Source organism: Pavona decussata, unplaced genomic scaffold (genome assembly GCF_977016875.1).
Source record: "Pavona decussata unplaced genomic scaffold, jaPavDecu1.1 SCAFFOLD_55, whole genome shotgun sequence".
Lineage (NCBI taxonomy): Eukaryota > Metazoa > Cnidaria > Anthozoa > Scleractinia > Agariciidae > Pavona > Pavona decussata.
The window spans coordinates 1473405-1490131 of NW_028145477.1; the positions used below are offsets into that span (position 1 = coordinate 1473405).

Genomic DNA, 16727 nt, shown 5'->3' on the forward strand with positions numbered 1-16727 from the left:
TCAGTTATCCTTGGTTTAAGTTTTATTTCCCATCCTTTCAAACCATTATCGGCTTACAGTACATGTACCATACAATAGGAAGATAAAATTCAAACCAAGGATAAATTTGAACCACAACATCTATAAACCCGGTGGGTCTGTTCATTCCAAATTCATTTTACTTTCAAACTTTTCTGAAAGAATCAAACCTGCAACACCGCCCAAAAAAAAAAAAAAAGAAAAAATAAGAAAAATCAAGAAAACTGATAGTTAATTTTTCATCTAGTCGGGGAATCAGAGATGACAGATAGAAGTCGTATGGAAGCATGTCAGCACTATCCCTACCCCACTCCCCCCCCCAACACACACACACACACACACACACACCCCTTCCAGAAAATTCTTCAATCAAGCCACGCGTACAAGGTAGAGACTCAACTCTGTTGAAGAAGAAGAATCAAATGTCCATTTTGTTATTTCAGTTTATCCAACTATAACATAACAGGTAGCTGTTTAACAGCAAAACGTTCCTTTCGTCACGAACTGAAATTGAGTGTCCGCGCGGCACATACATTGTGTGCTCGAACATTTTTTCATGATTTCATGATTGCATGAAATAGTTCAACATGCCTCTTCCTCTCCCAACTGTAGGCGTTGTTCTTGCTGCATCCGTTCCTGAATCAAGAGAAACAAGAAAATCGTAAAACTAATGAGCTTTGGACAATGAAACAGACAGCAAGTCGGGAATATTCATAATAAGTAAATCACCCATATTTTCACTGCAATGATCTGCTATATGAAAGGACCAAAGTACGTTAACGTGTAAAAACAAGACAGAACGTACTACAGTCGAACCTCCACGTGCAATCACCTCTCGTAAGCGACCACCTATCTACAACATCAAATATTTCCCAGATATCTGCCCCTGGGTGGTCCTGGGTCTCCGCGGTTTAATTCTCGACCAACGGTATCGTGCTCTCTCGCGTTCAATACGAATTGCTCCGGAGTATTTGACATCTAAGCTCGTCAGAAGATCGATCCGCCGTCTCGACAAGGAATACCGGAAACTCTCAACTTTTGAACATTCCACTCTTCCGCACTGCTAGCGGTCAAAGGACCTTTCAATATCGAACGACCTCTCTGTAAATGAGTTGCAGCCTTCACTCAAACTTAGCCCTGCCGTGACGGGGTTCAAGCGCTTACTTAGGCAAAAACTTCTTAATGACTGTTTTAGTTAATCCACTAGCCTTATTTTCTTTTATCATTGTCTTGTACTTAGTTATGTTATGTTAAATTGACTCTGAAACTGTGAAAAGCCCCGTGGGGACGAGCCAATAAAGTATGTATGTATGTAATTCTCGTAGCAGAAAACATAACTTAAACTGTAGGTGTGCAGTGAGAATATCTTGAGATCTTAGATTATATAACTACTACACGTACCTGTGACTTTTGGAGGACTGTAACAAATACCGCCAAAATTGTTCTTCCGAGCTTCTGCGAGGAGCCTGGCTCTACCGACGCCAGCCAACTGAGGGCTCTTCACGCCTGTGGATGTTGGCGAAGTCGGCTGACCACAAACATTGGAGACAGCAGCCACTTCTGGCTTGCTTCTCGCTCCGTGCAATGTCAATCTTGCCATTTCGCTTTCAACAAATCCACCCCTAAATTCCATGTTAGTGTGTGCAGACGTCGGTGATCTATCCATCGCGTGTTGAGAAGAAATGTTTTCATTCACCGGCTCACCGCAAGGATATGCGAGATGCCTACAAGAATCAACCTGCGTTTTATTTCGTTTATTATGTGAAACAAATGACCGTGTTTTAGCTTGTTCAGGTGCACTTTGCATTTGCCCAATACAGTGTTCAAATATTGGGTTCCTTGGCTTTGAAACAGACTGTGGGGACACAGCTAAGTTTTGCGCCTGACGCACAGAAGACCTTGTCACTGAATCTTGCTCGCCGTAGTGATCAAAAGCAGGGTTTGTGGACGGCGAAAGTTGCCTTTCATGACTGTCTGATCTCCAGTTATATCCTTGAGAAGTAGACAATCTTTGTGACGGTAGTTGCGTTCCAGAACTAAAAAAAAAACAAAGGGAGAACTAAAACAAGACAAAACAAATAAATAAATAAATAAATAAATAAATAAATAAATAAATAAATAAATAAATAAATAAATAAATAAATAAATAAATAACAATGAAGACGGTAAAATTATAATCTGCGATCAAGCCCAATTTAGCAGCGCTCTCACGTCTTCTTATTTCGTTGCTCTATTCCTTCGTCTCGCGTTTCCCGCGAGAATGGTTTATCAAGCGAAACGAAATATGTAATTTCTGACGTTTGAGTGACTTGGGAACGAATTAGTCAGAAATTAATATTCTGACGGCACGATGAAGAGGGTGGCGTGGCATCATGGGATTGCGGCGATTAAATTCGCCGGCATTCACCAAGTGTGCCCGTTCCCGTGATTTTCCACGCTCATCGCTGCGAATCGCCAATCAATCAGGATGGGCTATTTTATCATATTACTATTCAAAATGGTGAGAAGCAGCGATAAGATGGAGCCTGGGAACAAGCTTGAAGGGCCACATCGCCGCGATCGGCGAAAAAAGGCGCCAAGTGTGTCCGCATCAATCGGTGGCAAAAATCGCTTGCGATTTTCGCTGGCAATCAAATTCGCCGCGATCAGCGAATAAAATCGCCGGTTTTACTTATAAATAAGTGTTTCATAAAGGTTACGACTTTACAAAAACTATTTCATGCCTGCTGGCTCTATCTCAAACTTGCATAAGTATTTTTCCAAGACACTTTTACCCTTCTCTTAAAATAAGCTTTTGAAAACATTTAATCGGCGTTAATCGGCTTTCGAACAACCCGGGCCCTGGAATGCAAGCTTCAAATTCCATGACTTTCCATGACCCTGAGTCTTTCTTCAGTCCAAACAAAATGAATCTATGCCTTGAAAATACTGTAGAAGATCTCAGAAGAAATGAAATGATTTTAGGTGTTCATTTACGGTTAATATGTGAAATATTTGAGCATGGCTCTCTTACTTTACACTTCTCAGGGCAGCTTGTCTCCTCATTTGTTGTTTAAATCTTTCCCGTTCTTCAGGGCTCAAACTGAAATAACAGCATCACCAACGCATGCAAAAAAAATATTAAACAGACGTCATGAACCTTTATATTTAGCGTCAAAATGATTGGGAATCAATAGACTACGTGTACAAGCCGTCCTTATTTTTCTTAGGCAGAGAAAACGTAAGGGAGATCTCGTGGTATAGGGAATCAAGTAGCCTCCCACGCAGTCGTTTTTAGGGGACTCGTGTTTTGTGGGGAGGAGGAAATACGATTCCCCTAAAAACGACTGCGTGGGAGGCTAGGAATCAAGGCTCCAAGCTAGGATGCTCTGTACAAGGACCACAATACTATCCTGAGATGGAAAGAAGATATGTGCGTGCATGCAGTAGCAAAAAAAGGCATCGTCCTCAATAGTTCGTTAGTCAACGGTATTTTTGCGCGGTTTTTGACTATGCTGGAAAAAGGAACTTAGTAAGGGCTATTGGAATTAAAAAAATGGCGGTAACCATACATTTTCAGAGATAATTAAACTTCAATTTCGAAAAATATTCCCTGCATTTTTACCCCCAATTTTCTTGTTGGATTCCAAGAGTCCTTGCTAAGATCTCCTTTTCCCACATAGTCATAAACTGTGCGAAAAGTCCTCTGTGTTCGGAGGCAATGCTCTTAAATAGGCAAATAGGCTACACCGAGGACTATCATAGCCATTGTAACCCGGAGATCTACATGGTAAATTTAGGGTGGCGATACTTCAAGCGATTGGCTGGCTCTCCTTGATAAGACCACTTCATTACAAATACCAATAAAAATAAATATTACTATTCGTTTCAATGCCAAGATAGTTCAGATGTCAATGGTACAGTATTTCCAGCTCGTATTAACTTACGACTACATGGAAATAAAGAAGTTCACTCGGTGTGTGAGCTACAAACTAAACTGTTCAAACCTTAAGGTATCTGTAACAGCTGTGGATGATTGAGCCAGTCTTTGATTGCAGTGGGGCCTGTTCTCATTATTGACTTCTGTCCACTGTAAATGGCGCTCTTCAACTGCCAAAGAATAAGGGAATGAACAACAAGAAGGGAACCTTTAAAAAAGGGACAACCTCAAGGTTCTCCTTTTCAATTTGATTTGAATTTGAATAAAGTATTATTATTATTATTATTATTACTGATTTTATTAATTTTATTATTATTATTATTATTATTATTATTATTATTATTATTATTATTATTATTATGACTTAATTTTATCACTCGGAAAAGAACCTTGAAATGACATACATACATGTATGGGCTCAGTCATTTGCAAAGAAATTGAAAATATGCATACAGTATCTATTTAAGTCCTCTTGAAATTTGATGCACTTATTATTATAATATAATTATCGACTGGATAGCAACTGGAAAGAACATTGCAGGATGAAATAATAACCTTGTGACAGTCAGAAAAAACCTTGTTTCTTTATTTTAAGTGATGACGCTTGTTAACATGAGAGTATACAATTTGGGCATACGCGTTCCCCCCTCCCCCCCACTTGTCTCCTTCGCAGCCATCATTTGGGCTTGTCATGCAATGCGCTGGTCGGGAAGGGAGTGTGTTGCATGACGAGCCCAAATGACGGCTGTGAAGGAGACTACCCCCTACCCCCCCCCCCCCCAGGTTTCATTGCCAAAAGTCAAAAATACTTTGACGTTCTGTGGAGGAGGGGGGGTCCATGCCACCCCACATCTCCTCTCATCTCAAACATCCCACAACAAAGTGTATGCTGAATAGGATTAACAACTCCATATTAAAAGTGGAAAAAAATTAGGCAACATACCACTATCCCAACTTTCTGAAGGTTCTTGAAGTTCCTCAGTTTTGTGATAACTAGGAACAGAAGTGTTGCCCTTGAAGTAAAATCCATCTTCATCTTTTTCACTGCCTGTAGTTTATAGAGATTTGACACAAGAGCAAAATGATTCATGTGGAAACAAACATACCACGGCAACCCTCAAATTTTTGCTTCATAGCAAAGTCGTTGTCCAGACAAAAATAGCCTGCGAGAGCAGACACTTTTTCTGTCTTCTGTTTCACCCATCGCAAAAAGAGCTCTTTTTGCAGTGGGTGAAGCAAAGCTAGAAAAAGCATCTTCATCATTGCAGCTAAGATCCCAAATATTGACAGAGAAAAATTGTGTACTAAATAATGCACCCTCAACAATCTTTTTAGTGCAAAATAACTGTATACAGAGGGTCGTACAGGGGTATTTTCGTGATGCGTGATTAGCTGATTTTATTTCCCGTGAAACGTGAATGTAATAAATTATTCTTCGTAATCCGTGACCTGAAGGTTTTGCGTGACCCGTGAAGAGCTTGAAAACGAGATTTTCATTTCTGTGATCCGTGATTTGCTTTTTTTTCTGTTCGTGAACCGTGCAAGAAACCCCCCCTGTACGACCCTCTATACATGTACATGTACATGTACATGTACATGTACATGTACAATGTAAGTAGCAGTCATGCACAGAGGAAACATTATGGACTACAGATATGGAAAATTAATACCTTAAATCTTCAATCTGCATTGGTGACCAGAATCTATTTTTCCTTTATAGTTATCAATACTAATGATCAGACAAACAAGTGAAGCACTCATGCCAACTCTCCCGGATTATCCAGGAGTCTACCGGATACGGAACGAATCTCCTCGTCTCCCGTACGGGTGACTAAATCTCCCGGATAAAAGCGACTTGGCGCCTTATTTGCATAATAGGCTAGTATTTCAACTCAAATGTTCCATAAATTTAAGAAATATTGTGTCATGGCTGTATTTGCATACCTGCTTTACCCAATCTGCCACAAACTTTGACAGAAACCAAAGAAAATACGCTTTTGTCATCATTGCAATATAAACGACTTTCTGATTGGACAGACATTCAACCATTTAAAGAGCAAGACAGAAAAAGCTCTAGTACTGTGCGAATTTTGTGCCAACTTGGGGGGGGGGGGGTAAGTGCATCAATTTTGTTAAAGGGGGGGGGGGGGTTCTCAGAAGAAAAAATCTCCAGATTTCAGATCTTCAGAGGTTATTAATGTGTAATTAATGGTAATGTTTTTGATATCACAAAGAAGAAATCAAAACATTATTCATTGTTAGTTAATAGAAAGGCACAATTTCCTAGTGCCTTTGAAAAGTTGCAAGGTGAATTTCATTTCTCCATTGATTCTATGCAAAAGGTGTTTATGCTTCCACAAAAAGTCGCACTTGAGCCTTATGTTAAGGCCTTCCAATACAAGATACTTAAATCCATCCTTTATACTAATACTAAACTTTATAAAATTGGCTTCAGTATTTGTAATAAATGCACCTTTTGCCAATCAGATTTAGAGACATTGCATCATCTTTTGTAGAGTTTTCCATACTCGAAAACTTTCTGGAATGAATTTGAACAGTATTGGTTTTCTATTACGAAGGAGAGAATTTGTCTCACTGAAAAGGATATAATTACAGGTATCATAACAAGTTCATGCCCCTTGCTTAATCATCTTCTTATTATTGCAAAACTTTACTTATGGGATTGCAGAAGGAATCAAACTTTACCAAATGTTATGGCGTTTAAATTTAAAGTTCAATTGAAATATGAAACTGAACTCTATATTGCGCGTCCTAGTAACAATATGGAATTTTTAAGAGAAAAGTGGGCGATTTTTTTTTGAGAAAGGAGTGCGGGGGGTCAATTAATTTTGTACTTCAAAAAGTGTAATAAGGATAGTGTACTATGAGATGTATGTGTTATATGTAGTATCGAAATAAAGCTATATTAAAAAAAAAAAAAAAAAAAAAAGATCTTCAGAGGTTGGCATCTCTGGTGAAGTCAAGAGAGCAAAGGAAATGTTTGTCAAAAACAGCTAGGATTCTCATTATTAAAGACCGACCAGCCAGCTAAAAAAAACAACAACAAACAAAAACAAAAAAAAAAACATATAGGGTACTATAAATTTTGTACCACCAACTTTTTGGTGAAAAGGCTAATGTGTTTAAAAAACCTGTATAAACAAATCATTAAATTCCTTAAGCTGCCTACATCTCGATCCTAGTCACTTAATAAATGGAACCCTAAAAGATATGTCTTGATAGTAAATATATATTGAGAACTGTGACAGAGGGGAATATGAATGCTGTTACAGGGGGTTAAAGGACTAAAATGACTTGTTAACCTAACCTTTATAATATCTTAAGGATCAGGTGCATCCTAATACAAAGTTAATGTATTTTTGCACACTTTATGCCTTTGACTATACCAGAAAAGTTAAGATTTTTAAAACAAGGGCTTACCAATCAGTTGCAGTCCAAAAAGAAAATTGGGGGGAACCAGGCAATTTTCAGAGTTAATTATTAAGCCACAAAAATTCAAAAAGCCTGTAAGCTGCAAAAAAATCTATGGCAATTTTTCCCCCAAATTAAAACTTAATTATCTCTCAAAACTACATGGTTACCCCTAATTTTTGTTAAGGATTCCAACAACCTTTGCTAAGATCTGCTTTTCCCACATACTGCACGTAGTCAATTAAACTGAGCAAATTTACCTTTGTTTTAGAAGAATCTGTTCTTAAGAAACCCCATCATCCTAATGTTTCATGTTAATGTATCTATATATGATTTAAGTACCCTGACCACTCTTGTAATTTAGCTGTTAAGCTACAAAAAGAGTAATTAAACTGATTATTATTATTATTATTATTATTATTATTATTATTATTATTATTATTATTATTATTATTATTATATGCACAGTGGCAAATGGAGGCACCCTCCTTAAGGACGGTGCCCACTTTTGTTACTGCGCATACGTTCTGCGCATCTCAAGATACTCGGATTTCCTATGGGTGGTGCCTACTAATAAAGGGATATTTTGGCGGGGTTTTAAAAATATGCGGAGAAAGCAGAACTTTGCAAGTGCTCTTGGTATCCAAAAAGAAAATTGGGCGTAGCCATGTATTTTTCAGAGATAATAAAACTTCAATATGGAAAAAAATGCCATACATTGCTTTGTATTTTACAGCTTTTTTGAATTATTGTTGCTTAATTATCTCTGAACAATGAGTGGTTACCCCCAATTTTCTTTTTGGATTACAATTAGCCCTAAGCTTGCTAAAATCTGCTTTTCCGGCATAGTCATAAACAGCACAAAAAGGGTTCTGTATTAGTAGGCACCGTCCTTAAGTTGTCCAACTTACCTTTGTAGTTATACTGTTCTATCACAGACTGAAAAGATGAAACAAAATCTTTAGTACAGCATACATCATGATAAAACATAACAATTTCAAGTTAGTTTCTTTTATTTAAATACATGCAGAAGAGAGCATGTAAAAAAATAAGTGACACATACATAGAAAAAAACAACCAACAAACAAACAAAGTCAAATCTATAAAAGTACAGTATGTTCATTATACTTAAAAGAAAAGCTAGAACTATCGTTATTAATAACAATTACTGGTACTGCTAGCTTTAAAAGCTTACCAGTATGTCATGTAATCCACATTTGCGACTCTCTTAATCTCATACCCAGATGATAAGTCTATGAAGAAACATCTGGTCAGTCACATTTTCTAATCTGATTGGTCAATGAAAATGGTCCGATGCAAATGCATCACTATTCTTGCATGAATTTTCAAACCTTGACTTTGTGTGTACATAGGCGCAAGCCTTACAAAGTTGACAGCCTTACAAAGTTGCCTTGGCAGTTCTGTTCATCTATGAAAATTGTTTCTTGCACTGATTTAAACTTAGCGTTTCATTAAACTATGACACACATATTTTGTAGTGTTTCTTGGTAAAAATTTTTTGCTTGGCATTCTGACATGCACAACTTACTTTTACGTATAAAACAACTACTTGCACACTTTACCCGTAGGTTCCATTATCAAAAAAACTTAGCGACAGATTTCTTCTTTTCTCGGAATCGAGAAATCTATAGATTTTCTTTTCTGGATATGATAGGTGAAATTGTTCAACATAATAACAACAAACTGATCTTGAAATTCATCACAGGCAATTCGTGAACAAACTCTTTTTGCTGCGAACATTGAGTATGCACGGTCGTACAATGTGTCACATTCCTGACAGGTTATGACTTCTCCTGATAATAAGCCGACGAGACTGTAGGCCGACTGGGCTAAAATCAGGGGATATTCTGCAAGATTGAGCAGGATAATTTTTTTTCAACACATTGACAACAAAGCACAGTAAAAAGGTGGAGACGATGTTTATTTTGCCAGTTTTCTCCCTGGCAGATGTAATTACCTATCGCAGAATATATCTGTTGACTACGGACAACGAATATTCAGTGCAGCATGACACCATATTTGCTAAAGGCCGAGAAAATCTGGGTACGAGATTACCAAGTCTCTATCACTTTGCAGAGCAGCTAGTCGCTGCTAAACGCCAAAAAACAGACTAATATGTGACCATATCACACTGTATTAACTCCACTAACCCTGTCAGGGCACCGGCTGACATGATGTCGAATCTCTGATCTTAACATGACGTGCTTGGCATTGAAGGGGCAGTTCACGAAGTCTTTATCCGGGTGGTTCTTCCTACACTTTAACAGATGATGTTGAAACTTTTTCGCCTTTATCATATGTACTTCATCGTAAGGACAAACCAGTAACCTTTCTGGATCCCAGCGAGACCAGTCTTCGGGCGCAGACCAAGACATTTCAGCGTAGAAAAACAGAATTCTCGTACAGTACACGGTGTGGTCGAACATTCGAGTTTTTCCTAACAGCTGACTAGGAATGACAGCATGGTCAGCGGACGTGGACTTACTCTGTTTAATTCACACGAAAAGTCGCTCAGTAAAATCGGTGGAAACTTAGCCTGCGTAGCTGGCGGTTTTGGTGGGCGGGAAAGCCGGGCCAAAACGCAAAACAAGTGGTGCAGCTGCGGGGGAAATGGGGCGAGAACCGCGACAATCGCGGCGAAGCCGCGTCAACGGGCGTCGCCGCGAGGTTTCTCGTTGCCCTCGCCCCATTTCCCCGCGGCTTCGCCACTCGTTTTGGCCCTCGTGCCCGGCTTTCCGGTAAAATCGCATTTACAGTGGCAGATACATCCATCAGAAGTAGATACAAGTTAAAACGCGCCTTTTAACATGTTAATATAACAATAAAAAAAATTAAAAATAATTTGAGCAAACTCTGCTCCCCCCTATCCCCCTCATTGGGGTAGAGTTACTGGGCGCAGAGTCTCTGCAGAGTCCCACCCTCACCGGTCCACCCGCCTGATGATGCTGTAAACATTATATATAGGACGCGACAGCGTCTTTCCCTCCCATGTGGGACACATTTTCTTAGACGTGCACGAGGCACGGCCTCGTTTTGGTGCGAAGCTTGTTTTCGTCCTTTAACGTCATAAAATCACTTTTTTCGTTCACAACTCTGACAGAAGTCTTGAACGCGTGGATTTCTTGACATCTTTTAGGTTGATGTCGATTTCTTCAAGGATTTTCTTGAAAATGTTCGTCTTAAGGTTGGGGTACACCTGAAAGCCGTTCTCACGCCGCTTAAAATCGGTCAAATGGAAATATCTTGTTTGCATTTCAAGCAACACAAAAACCCTCCATTCATAACACAAATCAATGATTTGGGGTGTTTTATGAATTTTTGGGTGATTTTTAGGTATATTTCGGAGGGAAATAATTTTTCTTGAAGGATTGGTAAAATTAAAAGAACTAAGAAATGTTGAAGATTTAGTGAAGTTTTAAAATTAGAATTTGTAGTTAATAATTAATAGACGGATACCAAGTTAGTCCACTAGCAACCTGGGGTGCTCTTGCGTTGTTATCGACTGTCTGTTAGTGTTCCAAAAATCATTTTCTTTCTTCTATCCATTCTTAAAACCTCTTCAAATTTCACTCAAATTCAGGTAAAGCCCCACCTTAAGTATTCCCATAATGGCAAGTTCAGCCAACTATATTTACCTGACTATCAAGGATCTATCAATTGAAACTGAACAATTCACTTCTGAACTGAACCTCAGTTACACTAGTCCTTTGTTGTAACCTCGGGTCCAGCCGAATCCATCATGTTATGAATACACAGGAATATCACTAGGGATTTTGAAAGAGTAGGTATAAGGGGTAGGAGGGGGGGGGGGGGGTACCTAAAATACCGGATCGAAAACTGAACCTTACCAGAGCTCAATGCCACTACAAGTCGGATAAGACCTCTAAAATGTTCTTCGTAGTTCTACGAAGAAAATTAAAAATTTAAATACCACCCGTTCCCTAAGGTAAGTAGGGGATTGCTGCGCAGGGTGAAGTATGGCGGGGGACTAGTTCCTCCGGACCGCTACGGTAGCCATGAAGGCCTGCTCAGGACCCTGAAAAGCCTGGGCAACGGGGCTCTGGTGAAGCTTGGTGGGCCAATCAACCACTAAGTGGATACAAACCCCATTACAGAAACCATAGGAAACACGCGCAAAGTCAAATCTGTCTTGGGAGGAGAAGGGTTCTCCTCGGGGACCCGTATGACGCATCACAGGGAAAGCCGAAAGGAAGCCGTGATGCCGACCCCCTACTTACTCCCAAGGCAACCACACTATTCGGTACATGGAACGTCAGGACTATGTACGAAGCAGGCAAGAGTGCACAGATTACTGCGGAGATGACCGCATACAACCTGTCAATCTTGGGCCTCTGCGAGACAAGGTGGCTCGAGTCTGGTTGCATACAACTGTCGACTGGACAGACCGTCCTCTACTCTGGCCATGACAGTGCAAATGCTTCCCATACAGAGGGAGTTGGATTTATGCTGACGTCGAAAGATGCCAAGTCTCTCATAGGTTGAAACCCAATTTCATCCAGGATTATCACAGCTAGGTTCCACACTAAGGTTGGCAAAGCCACCTTTATCTAGTGCTATGCCCCAACCAACTATGCGGAGGACGAAGTAAAGTCGGAGTTCTATGAGAGGCTGCAGGGGGTTATAGATGGAGTAGCCAGGAAGGACCTGATACTGCTCCTTGGAGATTTCAATGCTAAGGTGGGGAGCAACAATACAGGCTTTGAGACAGTCATGGGGAAGCATGGTCTTTGTGAAATGAGTGACAACGGAGAGCTGTTTGCTGACTTTTGTTCCTTTAACAAGCTTGTTATCGGAGGAAGTGTTTTCCCACACAAAAAGGTCCACAAGGCGACTTGGGTTTCTCCAGACAACAGGACTGAGAACCAGATTGACCACATCTGTGTGCCATCCAGGTTCAGAAGATCGCTGTTGGATGTCAGAGTAAAGAGAGGGGCAGACGTAGCTTCAGATCATCACCTTCTCATGGGCAGATGCCGGTTGAAACTGAAGAACTTCAACACCGGCCGAAAGAAGACAAGTTGCAAATACAGCATCGAGATGCTGAAGGTGGAGGAGACAAAGAAGAGGTTCCAGCTCACCGTCTCCAACAAGTACCAGGTGCTAGAAAGTCTGCAGGAAAACGAGGAACACCTGAGCGAGGGGAAGGACCAAACAGTAGTTAACAAATTGTGGAAGGGCATAAAAGACGCATGGAGGGAGACGTGTGAGGAGACTCTGGGAAGGAAGTCCAAACAGCACAGGGCTTATGCAAGTGTGGATACACTGAACAAGATTGAAGTCAGAAAAAAGGAGAAGGAGGTGTTGAATAATAGCAAGACGAGAGCCAGGAAAGCAGACGCTCAGGCAAAATACTCCGAAGCCAACAAGGAATTCAAACGAAGCACTGGAAAAGACAGACGGAACTTTGTAGACAGTCTCGCAAAACAGGCGGAGGAAGCAGCAAGCAAGGGCGACATGAAAGAGCTCTATTCCATCACAAGAACATTGGCAGGTGCTAAAAAGATCCCGGACAGACCTGTCAGAGCCAAGAGTAGGGAATTGCTCACTGACCAAGAGGAGCAGCGTAAAAGGTGGGCAGACCACTTCAGGGAACTCCTGAACAGACCACCGCCGAGCGAGATTCCAGACATAGCACCTGCCGACACACGTTTGGAGGTTGATGAGACCAGAGCAAGTAAAGAGGAGGTCAAGAGAGCCATCAGACATCTGAAGAATGGAAAGGCAGCTGGTCCAGATGGCATACCGCCAGAAGCCATCAAGGCAGACCTGGAAACCTCGGCTGAGATATTATACAACCTCTTTGGTAAGATCTGGGAAACAAATGAGATACCAGATGACTGGAAAGAAGGCTATTTGATCAAGCTCCCAAAGAAGGGAGATCTGAAGGAGTGCAAGAACTGGAGAGGCATCATGCTGTTATCAACTGCTGGAAAAGTGTTGAACAGGATAATCCTGGAGAGACTGAAAGCAGAGGTGGATGACCGTCTGCGAGATGAACAGGCTGGGTTCCGGAAGGAAAGGTCATGTACGGATCACATAGCCACCCTGAGGATCATTGTGGAACAGTCTCTCGAGTGGAACTCTCCCGTATTTGTGACCTTTGTGGATTATGGGAAGGCCTTTGACAGCATTGACAGGGTTGTGTTGTGGAAACTGTTACGTCACTATGGCATCCCTGAGAAATATATCCTTCTCATACAGAAGAGCTATGAGAAATGCACCTGTAGAGTTATCCATAATGGAGTGCTTTCTGAGCTTTTTGAAATGCTGACAGGAGTGCGCCAGGGATGCCTGTTGTCGCCCTTTTTGTTTCTGCTATCCATCGACTGGATAATGCGGTGCACGACAGAGGCAAGTCGTGATAGCCTACAGTGGACCCTCACAACCCGTCTGGAAGATCTGGACTTCGCCGATGACATTGCCCTCCTCTCCCATAACCATCAGGGAATGCAAGCCAAGGTAACACGGCTTGCAAAGATCTCAGCGAAGACGGGCCTTAGGATCAGCAAATTCAAGACAAAGGTGACGAGGGTTAAGACCAGGAACGTAGATAACATCAAGCTGGATGGGGAAGCAATCGATGAAGTGGAGGACTTCACATACCTTGGTAGCAACGTCAGCAAGGATGGTGGGTCTGATCGGGACATAGTGGCAAGGATTGGGAAGGCAAGAACTGCTTTTGCAATACTGAGGCCTGTATGGAGATCAAAGGTGATATCCAGAAAGACCAAGTTAAGGATATTCAACACCAACGTGAAGTCTGTCCTGCTGTATGGTTCAGAGACATGGCGGGCAACCAAAGAAACCTCCAGAAAACTGCAGTCCTTTATCAACAGATGCCTGAGGTCCTTCACGGGCATCCACTGGCCAGAGGTCATAAGGAACGAAGAACTGTGGGAAAGAGCTAAACAGGAGAGAATCGACACCCAGATAAGTAGGCGCATGTGGGGTTGGAGCGGGCACACGCTCAGAAAACCTACAAGCAATATAACCAGGCATGCACTGAGATGGAACCCACAGGGTAAGAGAAGTCGAGGTCGCCCCAGGAACAGCTGGAGGAGTACAGTAGACGATGAGGTGGGCAAGGCAGGCTATACCTGGAGGGAGCTTGAAAAGCTAGCCTAAAACAGATCGAGATGGCGGGCTGCAGTTTCCGTGGACCTATGCTCCACTGGGAGTAGCAGGGAATAAGTCAAGTAAGTCACCCGTTCCCTAAGATCGTGTGGCTGCAAAGGTTATTAAGACAGGAACGGGAAACGGGAATCTGGGAACGAGTGCACAGCGGTGATCCGCAAAACAATTGGATAGTAATACTACTACTACTACTACTACTACTACTACTACTACTACTACTACTACTACTACTAATAATAATAATAATAATAATAATAATAATAATAATAAGTTGCTAAATACTGAGATGAAAGGAAAGCTTTTAACGCTAGGTCGCTGTTTGATTAGACGCTAGACGAATTCGCTCTTTTTTTTTAATGTCGTTTAGGCGAAGTCACGGAGCACAGTATTCCTGTTTCTGCAATGGTTGTTACCATTTGTTTGGACGATTTTTTGCCATCTTTTGGCAAAGTTTTTGTATGTAGGTGTTTGTGTAGTCTAACCTCATTACCATTATCAGCAGATAAGTAGCGAGGCGGCAACAGATCGAGTCTGAAAACCAATGAGGCAGTCTTTAAACACGCAAAATTTTTGCCGACACGCAAGCCGCTACACACGTTCGCGCAGGCCTACCCATTTGAAAATAAATCCAAGAAACTTTTGTCATTTTGTCACGCCAAAGTGTATTCGAAAACGTTTTGAGGGATCTGAATCTGGTTCGCGATTAATTTAGATCAATGCCTCTTTGAACCTTTTGAAAGTTCAGCCTAATGGAACACATCTGCCCTCGAAGGCTTAGTTGGTTACGTTGATGGGTTGCTCGTGCCACTAAACGCGCGCGAGAGATTGGTTCGCGGGCCATATGTTTTATAAATATACGCCGAATGGTTAATTTCCTTCAGTTAACGAATCTCTGATTTAAAACTGAGTCGTTAGGAGAGAAATTGTCAGGATAGAATTTCGAGTTTTTGCCTTGAATCTTGGCTGCTTCCTTTGAAGTCTCGGAAAATCAGTAAGTTTAGTCTAAAATTTAAAACTAATTTACTGTTCGACGAAGGGGTGAGATTATTCACAAAAGCTTCAAATCTTTCCTGAGGTGGGACTCTTAATTCCTGTTATAAAACTTAACCCTTAATATCTGCATAAAAACCTTAAAGGCGCTCTTTAAATTGCATTAAATGGCCTATTTGGAATTCTTATAGGGATAACCGCTGTACCCTCGTTCTCAGACTCCCATTTCCCGTTCCCCGTTCCTGGTTTTATTAACATCCGCTAAGACGCAACCGTTAAAACAGTTTTCAGTTTTGGATATTATTTTATTCATCTGTTTGATTTGCTTTACTTACACTTTTATGAATGCCTGAGTATCAAAAAAATGAGTCTGCGCGAGTAGCGTGGATCAATCAATTAATCAATCAATCAATCAATCAATCAATCAATCAATCAATCAATCAATCAATCAATCAATCAATCAATCAATCAATCAATCAATCCATCAGTCAGTCAGTCAGTCAGTCAATTAATCAATCAATCACTCAATCAATCAATCAATCAATCAATCAATCAATCCGTCAGTCAATCAATCAATCAATCAATCAATCAATCAATTAATCAATCAATCAATCAATAGTATCATCTTTAAATATTGTAACCGTTTATTTCCAATTTTTACTTAGCTTTTTGCAGCCCCTGAAGAAGGTTAGTATTGTCTAACCGAAATATTGGGCAATAACATTACTTTAGCTGTCCGATCAGCCTTGCATTTGATTTTACATTTTAATCAATCAATCAATCAATCAATCAATCAATCAATCAATCAATCAATCAATCAATCAGTCAGTCAGTCAGTCAGTCAATCATTAAATCAATCGCAATCGTTTATTTAGCCACGTTAGGTCTAATGAGCTAAAAGCTCGTTCAAAATACGAACGTTCCGAATATAATATGAAAATTAAAAGCATAAAGAAAAAAAAGATTACAGAGTCTTATCAGGGTTCCTTCAATTCTCTTATATCCTGTGTGAAATTTCCCGTTAATTCAGCATGTATGTTCTCAGCCGGGGACACTCCGGTTTGTCCTGGCGCGGAAATCACATGCAAGTTAGTTTGACCAACGACTGTCGGCCCAACTTTAAAAATTCTGTTCCAGCGCAGCAAGCGTTTATATTCCTGTCGAAATGTTCTGTTCATAACACCATAGATGA

The 16727-nt window shown here is 40.7% G+C and overlaps 2 protein-coding genes across 3 annotated transcripts; one reads left to right on the forward strand and one right to left on the reverse strand.

Moving 5' to 3' along the window:
- Positions 1 to 422: 422 nt before the first annotated feature.
- Positions 423 to 9834, reverse strand: LOC146480188 (uncharacterized). Of its 2 annotated transcripts, none has more exons than XM_085110054.1 (7): positions 9541 to 9834; positions 8281 to 8308; positions 4881 to 4985; positions 4005 to 4107; positions 3032 to 3100; positions 1420 to 2054; positions 423 to 654 (listed from the first exon to the last, which is right to left on the reverse strand). In XM_085110054.1, exons 1-7 carry the CDS (start codon positions 9814 to 9816, stop codon positions 581 to 583), a joined length of 1290 nt encoding a protein of 429 aa, XP_084966180.1. In that variant the 5' UTR covers positions 9817 to 9834; the 3' UTR covers positions 423 to 580. The 2 variants fall into 2 exon arrangements, with proteins under 2 accessions (XP_084966180.1, XP_084966179.1); XM_085110053.1 differs by having other exon boundaries at positions 4881 to 4981; positions 8277 to 8308; positions 9541 to 9829.
- Positions 9835 to 11377: 1543 nt separating this feature from the next.
- LOC146480189 (uncharacterized) lies at positions 11378 to 14536 on the forward strand. The gene has a single exon (XM_085110066.1). It carries the CDS (start codon positions 12122 to 12124, stop codon positions 14534 to 14536), a length of 2415 nt encoding a protein of 804 aa, XP_084966192.1. The 5' UTR covers positions 11378 to 12121.
- Positions 14537 to 16727: the final 2191 nt, after the last annotated feature.